Raw genomic sequence first — 16,175 nt, forward strand, 5'->3', positions numbered from 1 at the left:
GCATGGAAAATGGCTGCTGTGGCAACTGGCTGCATAGGATATGGCACCTGAAGCCGGCGACTCTGGAAGGCTCCCTGAGACGGTAAGCTGTGGATTGTCCCTCGAGGCGGGCAGCTTCGATGTGCTCCTTGAGGCAGACAATATAGGCAAGGCCGCCTTGCTCTTCTTTCCAACAACCTTACGCACCACCGAATCAGTTGGCCTGTCCTCGACAGTATAAGGTTCCACATCCCCTTGGTTTTAGAGTGACAGTAACCTCGCCAGTTGCCACAGTCTTCTCCACCTAGCTGCCTTCGTCTTGCCGGATTTCTTTTTGTCATTACAGCTCTATGAAGCATCGGGTATTAGCCATATCAGACAGTTTGTTAGTTTGTTAACTAATTAAGACAGTTTGTAAGTTAGGCTCCTGAAATTACAACAGTTAGTTGTAAGACCGAATCTAAGTAGCAGAAAAATGCATTTCAAATGGATGTCTAATTTAACAACAAATCGTAGGCAGGTACTCCATGTTAGATGTTTGCAAACACCTTTAAGGAGTCAAATTTGGAAAACCAAGCTGAAAGAGAAACAGAACAATCAAACAGATGCTGGGATTTACCCTGCCTCAGCTGTCGAGTTGTCATCGCCTTCTTGCATGTCGCTGCTGCTGTGCTTCTTGTTGTTGTTGTTCTGGAGTTGCTCTTCGAGCACTTTGCTTGACAAAGATCTTTTAAGTCTTCGAATGGGAGTTTATAGGAGGAGTTAGTTGTATAAAAGAAGCTTAACCTTCCTCGAGAAGCTTTGCAACGCAGCTTCCATGAGAAACTTTACCGAGTTATAGAAGCTATTTCACTTTTCAATTCCTTGGAACTTGGGGTCTTCATTTTAGCTAATATAGATTCAAACTTTTCCTGAGATTAGCCTTGAATACAGTTGTTTATTATGCATATCCATCTTTTCAGTTGCAATATGCGAAGGCCACTGCAAGCCCACAATTCACACAAGTCTTGAATAATGTCGAGTGTTAATATACAGGAAATAATATTAAACAGGCCAAGGAAATGTGGTTTTACATTACAAGATGAGCTCTTTTTCATAGAAAAAAACCCACTTGAAAATTCCCAAGTATAAGAATGTACATCAACACATTGTGAAAGAGGGTATGTATGGCAACATCACTCTTGAGCCTATGTGAGGTCATCTTCATCCAATTCTTCTTGTTGCTCCTTGGACGCATTTGTCTTTAGTCCACTGACGTCACCTGTAGGCAGTTTCCTGGCGAGTCTGATGACCTGCAGCCATTTCAGTTTAGTGAATCAAATGTGAAACCAAGTATATTTGCAGAACAGAAAAGTAAAACCATTCAAAATCAAGATTGGCATACAACACCCATTCTTCGTAAAAAGACAGGTTTAACCAAACATCCCTATATCATAGCCTAGATTAATGTTCATACCAATAATGGTAGAGAAGCAAACTAATGCATTACCATGTGATCCAGATGAGAAACTGCGCTTGACTGAGCAAGTCGTTTGATTTCTTCAATATCACCTTCTGTGTATGCGGAAAGAAGTTTACTAGCACATCGGCCATGATCATTGCCCAAAAAAGCATCGACCCTACAAGATCCAAAGCAGTAAGCGTATAATCGTGTAAATAGTACTTACAAGCCAAATATATAGCGCGAGTAAATAGCATTTCATATGAATATAGATAACCACAGCCTCTCATTTCATCATTCTAGGATCTTTATATAGATGAAACTCACCTCAGATGATAATTCTTGTCATTTGAAAAGAAACTAACATCTGGTAAATTTATTATAAATATAGAAAAATCCCATGATTTTTGGGCTCTGGCTCGATAAATTGTCTATACTATATAGTAAATAAAGCTATGTAATAACACGTAAGTTACAGAACTTCAATATATTGCTCATACCAGAAGTTTCTGTTAGAGCTTTTACTTACTGGGAGCAATCGTTGTAGCATTTTTCTGCTTGCTTGACATCATGAATATACAGGTATATGAGAATTGCACTAAGATATGCCTGATTCAACAAAGGTTATAAAAATAACTTCTTCATAAGTACATATTTAAACATGATACTAAGGAATTAAAAAGTGACTGATACTCGAAAGCCAATAGGATAAGAACATTAATAATGCAACAGCTTAATCTCCCATATGCAGATGCTAGTTAGTATTAACTACACAGATACAGAAGCACAAGTTACAATCATCACATGAGTTATCAGACTACAGAAGTAGAAATGTAGAACCCGGAACGATTGCTATTTTGAACCTTTACACATGCATTCTAATGAAATAATCTGTAGAATTAGTTTTAGTGCAACAACCAAGATACATGAATAGATGCCACAAGGATGGTAGTTTCTGTAAAACAAGGTACAAGAAGACTAATTATAGCTCTAATGATAAAAGTTTTATTACTAAAGATGCGAAAGGGCATCAGTCTCTTTGTCCAATGACAAGCAAATGAAAGCAGAGAGAAAGATGCTAGATACTTAGTTGTAAGTTTTTTCCTATTAAGAAGATTCTATTTTTCAGAAAACTGAAGTCCACTTTTTCAGGCTTTAGCACTCTATATAGCATAGGTACTTCAACAGCGAGCCATTTCCACATTGTATTCATATCAGATACCAAAACTTCTAAATTAGTCCAAAATAATCTATCTCATTTACATATAAATACATGGTAAAGAAGAATAGTGTCAAGGGAACCAATTCCAAACATTATCATTTTGATAAACAATAGTGTAAAACTAAAAGATAAATGTGCAAAAAGCCAAAAAGCAATCCTTTCGCACCTTGCACTGGCTATGGGTAGCATTACACTTATCAGCTGCTAAGCCCCATCTCAACAGGAAAGCCGCAGCATCTGTATACCTGTAAATAATGGAAGCAATTATTTGTAGATCACCAGGATTATGATTAAACTCATAATAAAACTGGTGACAGGTGACCCTAATTTTCGAAAAATACCAACTATCTATTAGTGTACCTCTTTGTACTGTCGGAGCATTCCCTTTTCCCTTTCCCTAATAAATAAAACCTATAAACCCCAATTTCCCACAATTTTAGCCTCAATTGTTGGATTATCAATGCTGTTAGAAAACCCTACAACATGATTCAACAAGACCTCACCCATTCACCAAAATCGTAATTACCATAATTAATTTGCTAACAGCCATTATGTACCGCATCTTCTTAATCGATTAAAAGAATAATTCCATAACTTAAACAACAAATGGTATATCATTCCAAAACTTACTTTTGAAGTTTTATATAAACACTAGTAACATCTCGATATAGATCAAAGGCCATTTGCTCTTTGCCGTCGTCTTCAAGAATAGTGCAGGCCTCAATGTAAAGTTGAATGGCTTCTTCAGGCACAGGATCTTCAAGGGTACTGTAGTAATTTTTAACATTTGAAATGGTTTAGGAAAGACATTCACATTTAAACTGTAAGATGTACAATCCCGTACAGAACATAAAGAGGCCAAACCTCTTAAGCTGTAATCCTACCTCAAGTATATGCACAATATGAGAGAAAAACAAACATGGAAAACTCCCAAATGGAGAAAGGTTTTTCTAGAATATAAATTTTCAGGTACCTCCCACTACATGTGTGTGTGCAAATTCAATATATAGGAAACTGAAAATTCTTTTGGCAAGAAAAGATGAATCATCATTTAAGAACAACAAGAATTCCTGCAATTGTCAAGAGTTCCCAAGTACAAGTCCAAATCTTTTCCCTGCAAGTAAACTAAGGCTTTTTGAGACCACTAAGTGTTACAGAAAGAAGAGAGTGAACCCCGTCTTTACCGGGCTCCTTTTGCAAGAGCATCTGATGCAGGCTGTGCTCTTCCACACACAGTGTATAATTCTGATGCCCTTCTGTAAAAATCAGCAACTTCATTCCACTTGCCTAACTCCTTTGCTAGAGCAGCAGCAGACTCCATATGCTTTGCAGCATCCCAGGGTCTGATTTCATAGTAAAGGATATATACCAAGAGAACAGTCATACAGATCATCAAACAAAATCACTTATATAAATGAGGATACGAGGAGATCAACTCTTGTCCTTTTGACGCTTTTTCGAGTGCGTCCTTTGCTTTCTCGTAATCCTTGGCAATCCTAAACCCATTAGCTACACAGAACCAGTGAATAAGAACAAGTCCCCATTAACCATTACAGGCTTAGGAGATGCACATAGTGGACACATACCCGCTTGCTCATACAGAAGAGTAGCGCTTTTCCAATCAGCATTCCACCTTGTAAAACCGAGCTTCGTTCTAAAAGATGGGCATTCAAAAACTCAGAAGAAGAACTAAAAGTCTTATGCTTGAGCAAAAATTACTTCAATGAAACAAAAGACAAAACCTTTGCCCTCTTTTACTCTTCCCCATTACAAATTTACCAACTTTATATACCCATATTACTGAAAATTCTAAGCTACTCAACAATTTAAGTACAGTTCATACAATTCCACAGTTCCCCAGATAACCAAAAAAAGTTGCAATCTTGATCAAGTAAAACAGCAATAAAGAAAACCACCTTGAATCTACAATTCTTGAAGCAATCAATCAGAGAAACGATTTTCCAATCCTACCCAAAACTTTACTCTACAAACCCAATTGAAATCACTAGATAATGTCTCAATGTTTGAAGAATTTAACAGACAGTTGTTGATGGTGAAAATTGCATCAAATGCATAGACAAGAGCACAAGAAAAGAAATAGAAATGATAAAAGTGGATATGTAATGGAAAAGATAGAGAGAGATACTGACAGCTTATCGGCTTTGGCCATCAGCTTGTTTGGATCGGAACCCGCCATGATCGAATTGCCTACTCTCTCTCACTGTTTTTTTTTTCTTTTTTTTTCTAGTTGTACAGCGAACTTTGAATCCTTGATAGTTTGATAGCTTTTTTTCAAGCTGGTTTACGCTGTTAACTCGGTTTTCTTTAATCTCGTTGCAACTGGTGTTGGTTTTCCTCTATTGCCACCCAATATAATTCCTTTTCACACCCTCATCCGTCAAATTGTTTTCCTATTTTACTAGTATTTAATTATTTAATTTTTTGTTTTCTTTTACTAGCATGCAAGGATTCATTACAAATTGATAGCTCGGAGAGGGAAATTATTAGAATGATATGATCTTGAGACAATTCTTTTGCCAATGCTTGAAGAATTATGGATCGTATTGGCTTTTCGCAAAAGAGAGACCATACAGGTCAACGGTTAAGATCATAGCAGTTGGTACGAGCAATGTTTCTTTGTTTTAGAATGCATCACATTAACCTCCTAAATATCATTTTTTGAAGTCCCATATCAAGTCCGCATAAAATCGATCCCTAGAGCCGATAGTTGTACCGATTTTTATTTTTTTATCTCAGCTTTTGACCATCAAATCAAAATAAAACACCCAACTTTTGAATAAGTACTTTTGAGATGTATGTGAATGGAAACGAAAAAGCCTTACCAAGTTTTAGTCATCTAATCGTTGGGTTGAAAATTTTCACTGAATCTTTTTTATAAAATACTCATTAGAGAAAGTTCATGAGAAATGAAGAGAAAAAAAATCATTTTAACACTAATGTCACTAAATCAAACGTATAGCGACAAAATGACTTTAAAAAAATTCAAATATCCTGTCAATTGCATCATACACAAGCTAATGATCATGATTTAGTATAACCACTACATATTTTAACAGTTGTAGTAACGATTCACCTAATAAGCTTCTAAACTTCTAATCCAACACATCTCCTGATCCTTCAAAGTCAAAAGTCAAACACCTTTGTCTATGCAGTCTGGAATTGGGAATATGCATGACTCAAGTATTAGGTTCATGGTAGAAATAACATGAAAGCAATGAGCACCAACTACCATGAACCCAAACTATACTTCACTCTCGCTTTTCTAAACCTATATAAACTACTTAAATCCTCATCCTGTGATCACCATCAATATCACTTACCCTCATCTCCTAATATTGTAATGGCTTTCAGTCTCAATAGCACACTCATGTGCTTGCTCTTCATTGCTCCATTGCTCTGCAGCTTTCACTCAAGCTTGGCGTCCCGCTTATTGCCGGAGTCAAAGAAGTCATCAGCAAAAGAATTAGGACTTGACTCTTCCTCACTTTTCCAGCCAAGTCATCCAGCATTGCCAACATTCCAAAACCACATGCTGATTCCAAATCCAAACTCAGCATTGCCAACATTCCAAGACAACATGCTAATTCCAAATCCAAACCCTGCATTCCCATTCCCTGGTCTGCCAGCACTTCCCAAACTTCCTCCAATACCTCCAATTCCCACATTCCCTTTCATCCCAACCATTCCTCCCTATAATCCTTATCTTCATCCTATACCACCAATACCAGGCTCTGCAAAGAAATCTGCAGACTCAGCGGTTTCAACAGATGACGCAATCACAGCAACCCCATAAGTAACCTTTGTTTGCACACATGCATACATGCATGTTTGTGCTTTAGTACTCAAAACAGCAGTCTGGTTTAGATTTTTATTGATGAAGATGTAAACTTATATTACATCTACCGAGTTGCTTGTAATCCTTTACATAAAGTTTTAACAATAAACAATAGTCATCTTTTCAGCTGTTTTTGTTACTCATTGTTCCTTTACATAAGGATGATTCAAAGGACCTAACTTGCAAATGATTCCAGATTGTAACAACTACGAGGTTGATTTGGATATAATAGCCATTTAGTAGCACAGTTTTTAACCGCAAGCAACTACTCAAGTTAGTAGATAAACAGTCCTGAAATCAAAATAAGATGTGGGTTAGAAGGATCTAATGTGACCACAATTGAAACTACCCAACTCAAGAAAACAAAAGATTCAAGAATTTAACAACAACTAGTGCAAGGTTAATTTTGATACATAGGGACAAATGGACAATAATAGTAGCACACTCTTCAGCTTCATTCAGCTACTCAAAGTTACAAAACAGAAGAACTACATGCATACTTAACTTGAACACATACACACAATGAAACTGACAAAGTACATAAAACCAGATTCATTTTAACTTGGAAACTTATGCAGGAGGAGGAGAAAAGAAGGGATTGTTAGGGATGTTGAAAGGAGGAAATGGTGGGAAGTTAGGAATTGATGGGAATGGAAATGGAGGTAGTGGTGGGAAATTAGGGATCTCAAGTGGAGGTGTAAATGGGATTTGTGGAATTGGAAATGGGGGAGGAAGAAATGGAATATTGCCTGGAATTTGTGGTGTATATGGTATTTGGGGAATTGGTAATGAGGGTGTAAATGGAAGGGGAAGGTTTCCAGAAGTTTGTGGTGTTAATGGAATCTCAGGAATAGGTGGCACATTCTTCATCTCACCCAACTCCATCTTTGCCTTTGTTGACTGCTCCTTCATCGTCACCTTTCCATTTTCAGCAGCTCTTCCATTTTCCTCTTGGGTTGGTTTTGGTGCCTCGGCCAGTAACCAACGTGCTTGAACATGAAGAATATCGGAGGCGAAAATTAAGCTCAACATGACAATGAGACCCAAGAACCCCATTTTGAAAGTAGACATGGTGATGTAGAGCTCAAGCGCAAAGCTTGAGTAGCTATATAGAGAAAGATATGTATGAAGAACACTTGGATATGTATTGAAAGTGGGAAGCTACTAGAATGAATGCCAATGAATGTGCATGGCCCTTGATGGTCGTGCCCTATTACCATTAGAGAAGAGGAGTAATTGAGAAGACCAGAAACGCAGATTTTTAGAGGCTGTGAATGGCATATGCAGTAGTAGACTGGAGAGGGCTTGAAGTGAGTGCCATCTCTATCTCTATGCATCAGTTGGTGTTAATTAAACGTGTGAAGATATATAACCTTTTCTTCCATCAATATCTCCTCAACACTTGTATGAAGAAAATGCACGTTTTCCTGCATGCGCGTTTGCAAGTGTCTAACATATATTCCCAAACAAACTTGGCATTTGAGCAAGCCATTAAATTTTACCAGTTTTTAGTTACCATATGCTACTGACTTACTGCATGCTGCACAAAACTTTACAGGGTCAAATTCTGAGAAAGTAAATGAGCACGCTTTGCAGGAAAACAAGAAGAAATTTGTAGTATTTAGTTGCAGGGAAATGAGTTGGAGCAGGGCTCTACATCTGTAATATTTTTTTACGGTGTAGAGAGAGAGAGAGAGAGAGAGAGAGAGAGAGTAAATGTTGTTTAATACAATTTACCACTGTATCTATACTACAGATACGTCAGGATCTTACATGATCAAACATTTACAATATAATGAATCAAAAAATTGGTTAATCACATCTTGCAAGCAAAAACAAAAGCCAACCAAAAAGAAATAAACAAAGCACTTCATCCTCAAGCCTTAGCTGTTAATGGTAGTATTATATGTGATTTTGACAATGACAGACAAAGGAATGTTGACAACATGACCTTGATTTCCAAATAGTCCTATCCTTCCATAGCTAGCAGCTGTGTTGTTGCTCGTAGCATTGAAGAATACACTCAAGACCTGTGTCTCCCCACTAGCAATGTAAAAATGTGATGGAGACACTTTTAGCGAAACTCCGAAAGGCGCACTCCAGCCTATACTATAAGTCTCATTTCCAGCAACGTTGATCACGGTTCTTAGAACAGTTCTAGACTGGTTGAGGTTTGCTATTGTTATTGATGGTAAATTCAGGTCTCCGGCATTGATGGTAGAGTTATAAAGCCAACAGCTCTGACCAGTGTAATTCAAAACCACAGGAGCGGATCCATTAATGCCACAAAGAAATGACATATAATTGCCATAACCTACAACACGAGAACATGTCCATTAATGCCACATGATAATGTCAAACAAATAAATTGCTACTTAAAGTAATTTCCTTAAGTTTCTGAGATGATGGTATTATAATTTATAAGAAGAGGTTGTATAACTTACTGGAATCAAAAATCAATCCCGGATTTAGTGCTCCTGTAGCATTTACAAAACCACTGCCCATGTCAAACGGCGTTGCTGGAGACTGGTTTTGATCTGGAAAGGCATAAGCACGCTGAGCCATTATTGGCCCACCAGACTTGTCATATAGAGAAGCCGTTGTTGAAAGTGCAGATGCAACGGCTGAAGGACTGAAATTGGGAAACTTCTGCTTAACCAGTGCAGCAAGACCAGCAACATGAGGAGCAGCCATGCTTGTCCCAGACATCATTGCAAAGCTCTCACCTGAAAGGTAGTCAATACAAAAGTAAAAGTTATATACTATTGTTCAGAACACAAAGGAGAACTATGTCATTTATGAACCAAACAAAGTAATAATGTAAATTTATATCACTATTACTGTTACCAATTCCCTGCACTTCTAAGTTTTACCTTGAAATTCAACTGAGTCTGTGCCCAAAGAACTCCAAGCGGCCCATATAGAGTTTCCAGGAGCTACCAAATTGGGTTTCATTATGTCTGCAATATCAAGAGAATTGTCTTCTGGATCTGGCCCTCGAGCAGAGTAATACATGATCTTTGGAGAAGTACTACTGTAGTTCGCTTTTGTACCACCACAAATGGCTGCAACTGCCCCAAATTTGATAATTTTCTTCGTCATGATATCTCTCTCCACGGAATGATTGTAGTATTGGATAAAAGCCTGCCACATATATCATAAAGCCTTATCAAATGCCAATAGAGAGAGAAGTCAACCTTCCAAATGTATGTCCATGTGGCAACAGCCACTTTGACGATTAAACTTTTTGAATAGAAAAGTAAATATATAAGTTACTAATGGTGCATCCATAAACAGAAATCCACACCTTGGAATCCTCCGGGGAAGAAATTATGATGCCAGGTATTTTCATTGGAGTTGGGTTGAGCTGATAACCAATCACAAAAGCATCCATATAAAAAACAACACCAACTGCACTTAAATTTTGCGCTGTTTGTATGGCTTGCTGTATTGTGGACATTCCAAGCACAAATCGAATTGAGTAGCTGCAGATCAAGAGGTTTCCCCGGACCAGATCCTGATTGAAGTTGCTTGAGTCTTGGCATTCACTTACATACATATCATCTGTAACTGTTGTGTCATTATTCAAAGCATGCATTGCAGAAATCAGCGTGTACATTGTATCATTATGTGTACCAGCTGAAACAGAAACAGAAACTTATCAGGTTCATCTTTCATTTTAACTGGTTGCAGTCATGGTTCACAACTTCACATGCAAGTTGCAACGCCATGCATCAAGATGTTAACAATGAAGATAATTCATTCATAAGGAACAGATTAGTAATGTCATATTTAGAGGGCAACCAACATGTCTAAAACGTTAACCTCTGCCAGAGATTATGATTACAATTAAAGCTTCCATGCATAAAAATGTTAACGATGAAGATAATTCACAAGGAACAGATTAGTAATGTCATATTTAGAAGGCAACCAACATGTCTAAAATGTTAAACTCTGCCAGAGATTATGGGTACAATTACAGCTTCCATGCATAAAAATGGCTATTTAAGGATCAGGTCTATTATTGAAGTGACTTTGTTTAACTCTATGTATGAGATGGGTACAATCACAGCTCTGTTATTGAAGTAATGTAAAAACTGTTTGTGTAAAGGATAAATCTAGTAGTGACATTTAATTGGAGAAAGGAACAAGTTTGTCTCCAAATTCAAGTAGGCATACAGACAGAGATATATCACGCAGCATCAGGTACCGAACATATCAATCTTCAATCTTTAATCTTTATATATATAATTATATATAAATATATATATATACACACACACACACATACATATATTGAAGATTCTGCTTCTTATTTGATACACACACACACACACACATCACTATTTCCAGTCCTTTTTGTATTAATCTCAGATTCTGCCTCTTATTTGATTGTCTTTTATTTTATTCTAAAGAACACACTCAATACTGCTACATGTATAGCAAGTTCTGCTCTATGATTCACTGGTACTGGCCACCAGCATATAATATAAGCTACAACATTCATTATTTTAGACATCCTCCCACTTTCTTACCTTACTCTGAGTTTTGAATAGAAAAAAGATGAGCTTTGAAAAAAAAAATCACTTGAAAATCTCAAAACTTTAATATACCAGTGAGGCAGTGATCAATCACTCATTGCATTCCACAGAAGATTCAAATATAGATGCTCACAAAATATGATGGATCGTGTTTTATTTTCAGAAAGAAAAAAAATATATATATATATATATATATTTAATTGTTTATATACAGTGGACCTAGTTTCATTAAGAATAGTGACCCAGCCTGTATCAGTTCACAAGTCAGCTTCTTAAGGAAAGGTGTATAAGTACTGTTGTTAAATGATCCTATAGGGAAAAAAATGAACAGAAATTGAGCAATAAGCAGCAGGGAACGAAACTTACGTGCAAGTCCAACTCCAGGAATGGTCACATTGTTGCCAAGGGTTATAGAGTTGCTGTAGGTTCTGTCATGAGAAGCAGAACCAACAGTGAAGATCCATGGACTGAACGAAGACATGCTTTTTGGTGATGGTCCAGTATTTCCTGCTGCTTGGACAACAAATATACCAACCTTTACGGCTGATAGTGTTGCCATATCTATGGGGTTGAAAAATGTTGCAACTCCGGGAGGACGTCTATTGGGAGTGATTGATAAGCTTATAATGTCAACCCCATCCTGAGCAGCCTGGAATGCAAATAAATTATCAAAATTAAATATTCTAGAAACTGGCAAAGGATAACATATAAATAAAATTGTTTTCGTTTTGGTTAAGAAACCACACTGAAGATTCGTCAGCTGTTTGATAGGTTATAGTTTTCAGAAATGCCAAGCAAATTGCAGGTACCTGGTCTATTGCGGCAACAACATCAGCAGCAAAGCCTCCAAAGCTTTTGTACAATGCCTTGTAAACAGCAATGCTGGAATAAATAGGCATGTGATTAAGACAGCATAACCGAATATGCTCACAATTCTAACATACCCAAAATGGCCACAGAGGAAAGGAAAAAAAATGACTATATAGAGCTACACAGCTATGTATCTAATTCTACCAGCAGCAACAACATCACAGGAATATACACAGAGACTCAAGTCTAGATTAATTACTGTGATCGAGGAGCCATCCCACTTGCATGTCCAAAATGATGCCCAGCGACAACCACTGGAATTCCATGGTTTCCTGCAGCAATGGAAGCAGTGTGCCTGTAAATTCAAAATTAGATCCATCAACCATCTTTTGAATCGGAAGCTAACCACATGGAAGTAGAAACTTTTACATACTTGTATAGCAATTAACAAGATCCCTTTATTGCTGTTTATGTATCATAAAAGAAGCTAATTTGGCAGTTCTCAAAATGTAAACTAAAGGCATATAAAATTTTTAAAATTTCCATGTTGTACTGGTTTACTACTTGCTCTCAGGGAACTCAAGAAAACTCACGTGCCGTGGCCATCACCATCAAAAGGAGAAGCATAGTCCTGGGATATATTGAAAACACCCCTGGTTATAGCAGATGCTGCAAAATGGCGGGCCGCTATAAGCTTCCTATTGCATGAACCAGATGGAAAATCTCGAGTAACCTCACAGACACCTGAGAAATGAACTGGAACTGGATATGGATTTTTAGATGAATTATCAGCAAAACTACTGTGTGTTGGATCAATGCCAGTATCAATAAATCCAATCACAACCCCTTCTCCGGCTGATTTAAATCCACCTCCTTGCACCCATGCTCCTTGTGGTAAACCCAAGAACTGAGGAGTATGGGTTGTTGCAGTTCTAACAGAGAAATCTAGGACCACATTTGCTACTTCTCTCCTCCTGGAAAGCTTATTAACCTACAAAATTCACAAACGCCACCCGATTCGGAACTTATGTTGAAGTACATCTTTTCACATACAAGCCAAATGATGTTCCATTTTACAAGAAGATGTGAATTTGAAATTACACACATTAAGCAAAAAGTAAACATCCATAATTCATAATTAGAGCAGCAAAGTTGTAAATATGGTAATAATTATAAAAAAAAAATGATAATAGTTGTTTTAATAATACTGAAATTTTACTGGTGGATATACCTGATCCGGGGTAACAAGCACAGCAAACCCATTAATCAAGTAGTGGTAGCTGTACAGCTTCAGATATTTCTCCCCTTTCAACGCCCTCCTCAATAATGAATCATGAACTCGAGCAATGTATGAGGCATACTTAGGATCCGTCCTCGAAATATTTATAGATCTAAAACAAAGTCATTTAAAAGCATCATCAATCAAGTTAAAGGTCCTAATAATACAAGCAACCTGAAAACATCAAATAATTAGACACAAAAGGGAACAATGAGGAATTTAAGGCAGGGTAAAGAAAAGGAAAAAAAATAATAATAATCATATGAATTTTGCACAATAATTAAGAAGTAGAATTTAACTTCGAACATGGGTCAAGGACAATATGATCGGTACAATTTTCCACACGTTCATAAGAAACAATTTGTGCAGACATCATATTGAAAAAGAAACAACAAAGGACCCCATGAGCGAGACACTGAAGCAGGTAAAAAATGTTTCTATTTCCTGTAGAATTCAAGTTCTTACTTCTATTATAAAAGTTGAAAGCAATGTTAAACCTAACCCAAATTAATTTGTCCCCATTTGAGTAATTGTTTTCAGGTGTCTAATCACAAAGTGAAAACAAAATTCAAAACCTCAATCAGTACTACTTCTACTTGGATCACAATTAAAAAAACCAGAACAAGGTGTAAACCAAACAGAGAAAGAAAATTCAATCAAAGCAATTTCAGACTCTAAGTAAAGCTTGGAAATTGAAGACCAGAAGAGTACCTTGGTTTGTGAATGCTCAACCTCTCAGTATCCCCATTCAGACCTTGACTGTTCTTTCTCAGGTCAGCCAAGTAATGAGCAACAGGAGCTTGTTTAAGAGTGACAATATACACAGCAGAGATGTTATCATAATCATCATTATCCTGACACCAAGAGCTCACAACCATCCCCAAAACAAGTAACACCACCAAATGCACCCCATAAATTCTTCCCATTTCAGACCCCAAATCCCAGAAAACAACACTTGCCCAGATGAGCAAAAACGCCTCAAAGCTCAAGTCTTTCAACAACCCAAGTCCTCCATTTTCTAAAAAGCAAGCTTCTTTACTGCAACATGTGCAGATTGTGGAGAAGAAGAAGAAGAAGAAGCACAAAAACCAGAGAGACCCTTTTGTTCAATGTGAGAAAGGGTGTGAAGGGAAACTGCAAAATGAGCACCAAGTCTTCGCAGATAAGAAGTGATCTGACTGAGAAAGCAACCTTCTTTTCGGTGAAAATGAACCCTTTTGTTCACTTTTGTGGGTTTTTTCTTTCTTTCTTTTTTCTTTTTTTTGTTTGTTTGGTGCAGAGAGAGAGAGAGAGAGAGAGAGTAGAGAAGCAGAGTGAAGTAGAGGCAGTATTAATAGCTGGACCTGGAGCACCGAGAATCTGCGCACACTTTCTTGGGTGATGTGTATTTGAACGTTTAGTTTATTAAGCAAAGTGGAAAAAACAAAGGCGTCTTTGAGAAATATGAACGTTTTCTTTTGTTCTTATTCCATCGACTGGTGTATGGTCTTAGACTCTTGGCACATATATCCTTGCACCATTTTTGGACATAGTGACTAGTGACATCTAAATATTTGTCGACAAACTCATCCCATTTGTAGAGACCTCTACAGTACGTTAATGTATAGATCGGTATCATATAGTAGATAGCTTGGCGTAATTAGAGATTACCTTAAAGCCAAGCTGACTTGATGTACCACTTGAGAAATAAGTATGCTATTGTACGGAAGTAGTCTACTTAATATATCAAAATATTTATGTACCGTAAATAAATTTTTGTTTTAAATTTCTAACATTTTTGGAAAGTATCTAATTATTAATTTTATTGATTAGGATATAATATCAGTGTATGTGGAAAACTGCAAATAAACAGATTCTGAATTTTGTGGTCGATTAAAATAGGATCTTCAAGCTTCATTGTCTACTTTCGATTTTTCTTACCTGGAATGATGTGGTCTTGATGGGTCAAACCTTCTTTGGTTTGGAACTGTGCTTTGGATTGTCTACTTGTTCCAACGTTCTAATTTTTTAAGGTCACCCGTGACAGTGCACAAATGGGGGAGAGACTCCTTTGGTTTTGTTGGTTGGGTGGGGGTGTTGTGGGACGGTGCTGTATTGAGTACAATTGGGTGAATGAATACCATGTGATAAAGAGCACGAAACTGAGTGCGACTTGTATTGGATTCGCATACCATGTTGACAATTGTCTTCTTCCCCATGATTTCTCTGTCTCACCGACGTGAAGTTCTTCAGTCAGGCTATTCTGATCCACATTCAAGTGATGTTACTTGGATCGATTCTAAATGCAATGAGATGTAAAGATGTTTTGAGTTCAAATATCAGTAATTAAATTTTAATTTATAAATTAACGTGTCACGTGACACGACCGTCTTACTTAAAATTTCTCTCTTTATAATATTGGATGTAATAATCATAGAGCGAGATGTAAAAACAATTAAACTGAATTATTTAAATGTTTTTTTTTCTATATGCATAAAAGAAACTATCGAATACATTGACTTCACAATCAAAGTTCCTCCTTAATAAGAGAACTCTAAATACATGAAAGATGGACTCAATGTCTAAGCTTGTAGGACCTCTCTAGTGCCTGCATTGACCATGAAAACCTTTATCCACAAGTAATTCTCAGCCCTTGGAACACCAAGGGCTACGGCCGATCCAATCTGAATTCCGATACCATCAACATTTCATTCAAGCTGATCATTGTATTATCCTCCCTTATGTTGCTAGCTATAACAAACGAAAAAATGAAAAATACAGAGCTTCTGGTGTCCAATACTTTTCTGTGTCTTCCCATAAGGTAGGCTACCATGTTACATACACCCATTGTCTGCTTTTCGAAACCATGATGGTCCTAATTTAATAGTCGTTGGGAGTTCTTGGTGCCCTTCACTTTGCCAAAAGAACCTGATTCCTACAATCATTAGGATCATTCTCTTTTTTAGCCTAAATCATGACCATCTCCATGTGACAATATCAAAAGGAAAAAGAACCTGTCTACCACACTCCCGTTGCTCCTTGATTCCATCTATATGGGGGATGTAAAT

General features: G+C 37.1%; 3 protein-coding genes across 3 annotated transcripts; 1 reads left to right on the forward strand and 2 right to left on the reverse strand.

Moving 5' to 3' along the window:
* Positions 1-934: 934 nt before the first annotated feature.
* On the reverse strand, positions 935-4,966 carry LOC112164712 (gamma-soluble NSF attachment protein). Its single transcript, XM_024301007.2, has 9 exons — positions 4,793-4,966; positions 4,229-4,296; positions 4,067-4,151; positions 3,827-3,985; positions 3,273-3,410; positions 2,809-2,887; positions 1,950-2,029; positions 1,469-1,598; positions 935-1,271 (listed from the first exon to the last, which is right to left on the reverse strand). The coding sequence occupies exons 1-9, from the start codon at positions 4,837-4,839 to the stop codon at positions 1,167-1,169; spliced, it is 891 nt and encodes a 296-aa protein (XP_024156775.1). The 5' UTR covers positions 4,840-4,966; the 3' UTR covers positions 935-1,166.
* Positions 4,967-7,105: 2,139 nt separating this feature from the next.
* On the forward strand, positions 7,106-7,492 carry LOC112203190 (uncharacterized PE-PGRS family protein PE_PGRS20-like). Its single transcript, XM_024344188.1, has one exon. It carries the CDS (start codon positions 7,106-7,108, stop codon positions 7,490-7,492), a length of 387 nt encoding a protein of 128 aa, XP_024199956.1.
* Positions 7,493-8,206: 714 nt separating this feature from the next.
* On the reverse strand, positions 8,207-14,493 carry LOC112167081 (subtilisin-like protease SBT2.2). Its single transcript, XM_024304046.2, has 10 exons — positions 13,840-14,493; positions 13,081-13,240; positions 12,443-12,840; positions 12,109-12,204; positions 11,849-11,921; positions 11,406-11,688; positions 9,806-10,137; positions 9,372-9,642; positions 8,943-9,224; positions 8,207-8,812 (listed from the first exon to the last, which is right to left on the reverse strand). Exons 1-10 carry the CDS (start codon positions 14,052-14,054, stop codon positions 8,382-8,384), a joined length of 2,541 nt encoding a protein of 846 aa, XP_024159814.1. The 5' UTR covers positions 14,055-14,493; the 3' UTR covers positions 8,207-8,381.
* Positions 14,494-16,175: the final 1,682 nt, after the last annotated feature.

This window comes from Rosa chinensis, chromosome 5, assembly GCF_002994745.2.
Source record: "Rosa chinensis cultivar Old Blush chromosome 5, RchiOBHm-V2, whole genome shotgun sequence".
Classification (NCBI taxonomy): domain Eukaryota; kingdom Viridiplantae; phylum Streptophyta; class Magnoliopsida; order Rosales; family Rosaceae; genus Rosa; species Rosa chinensis.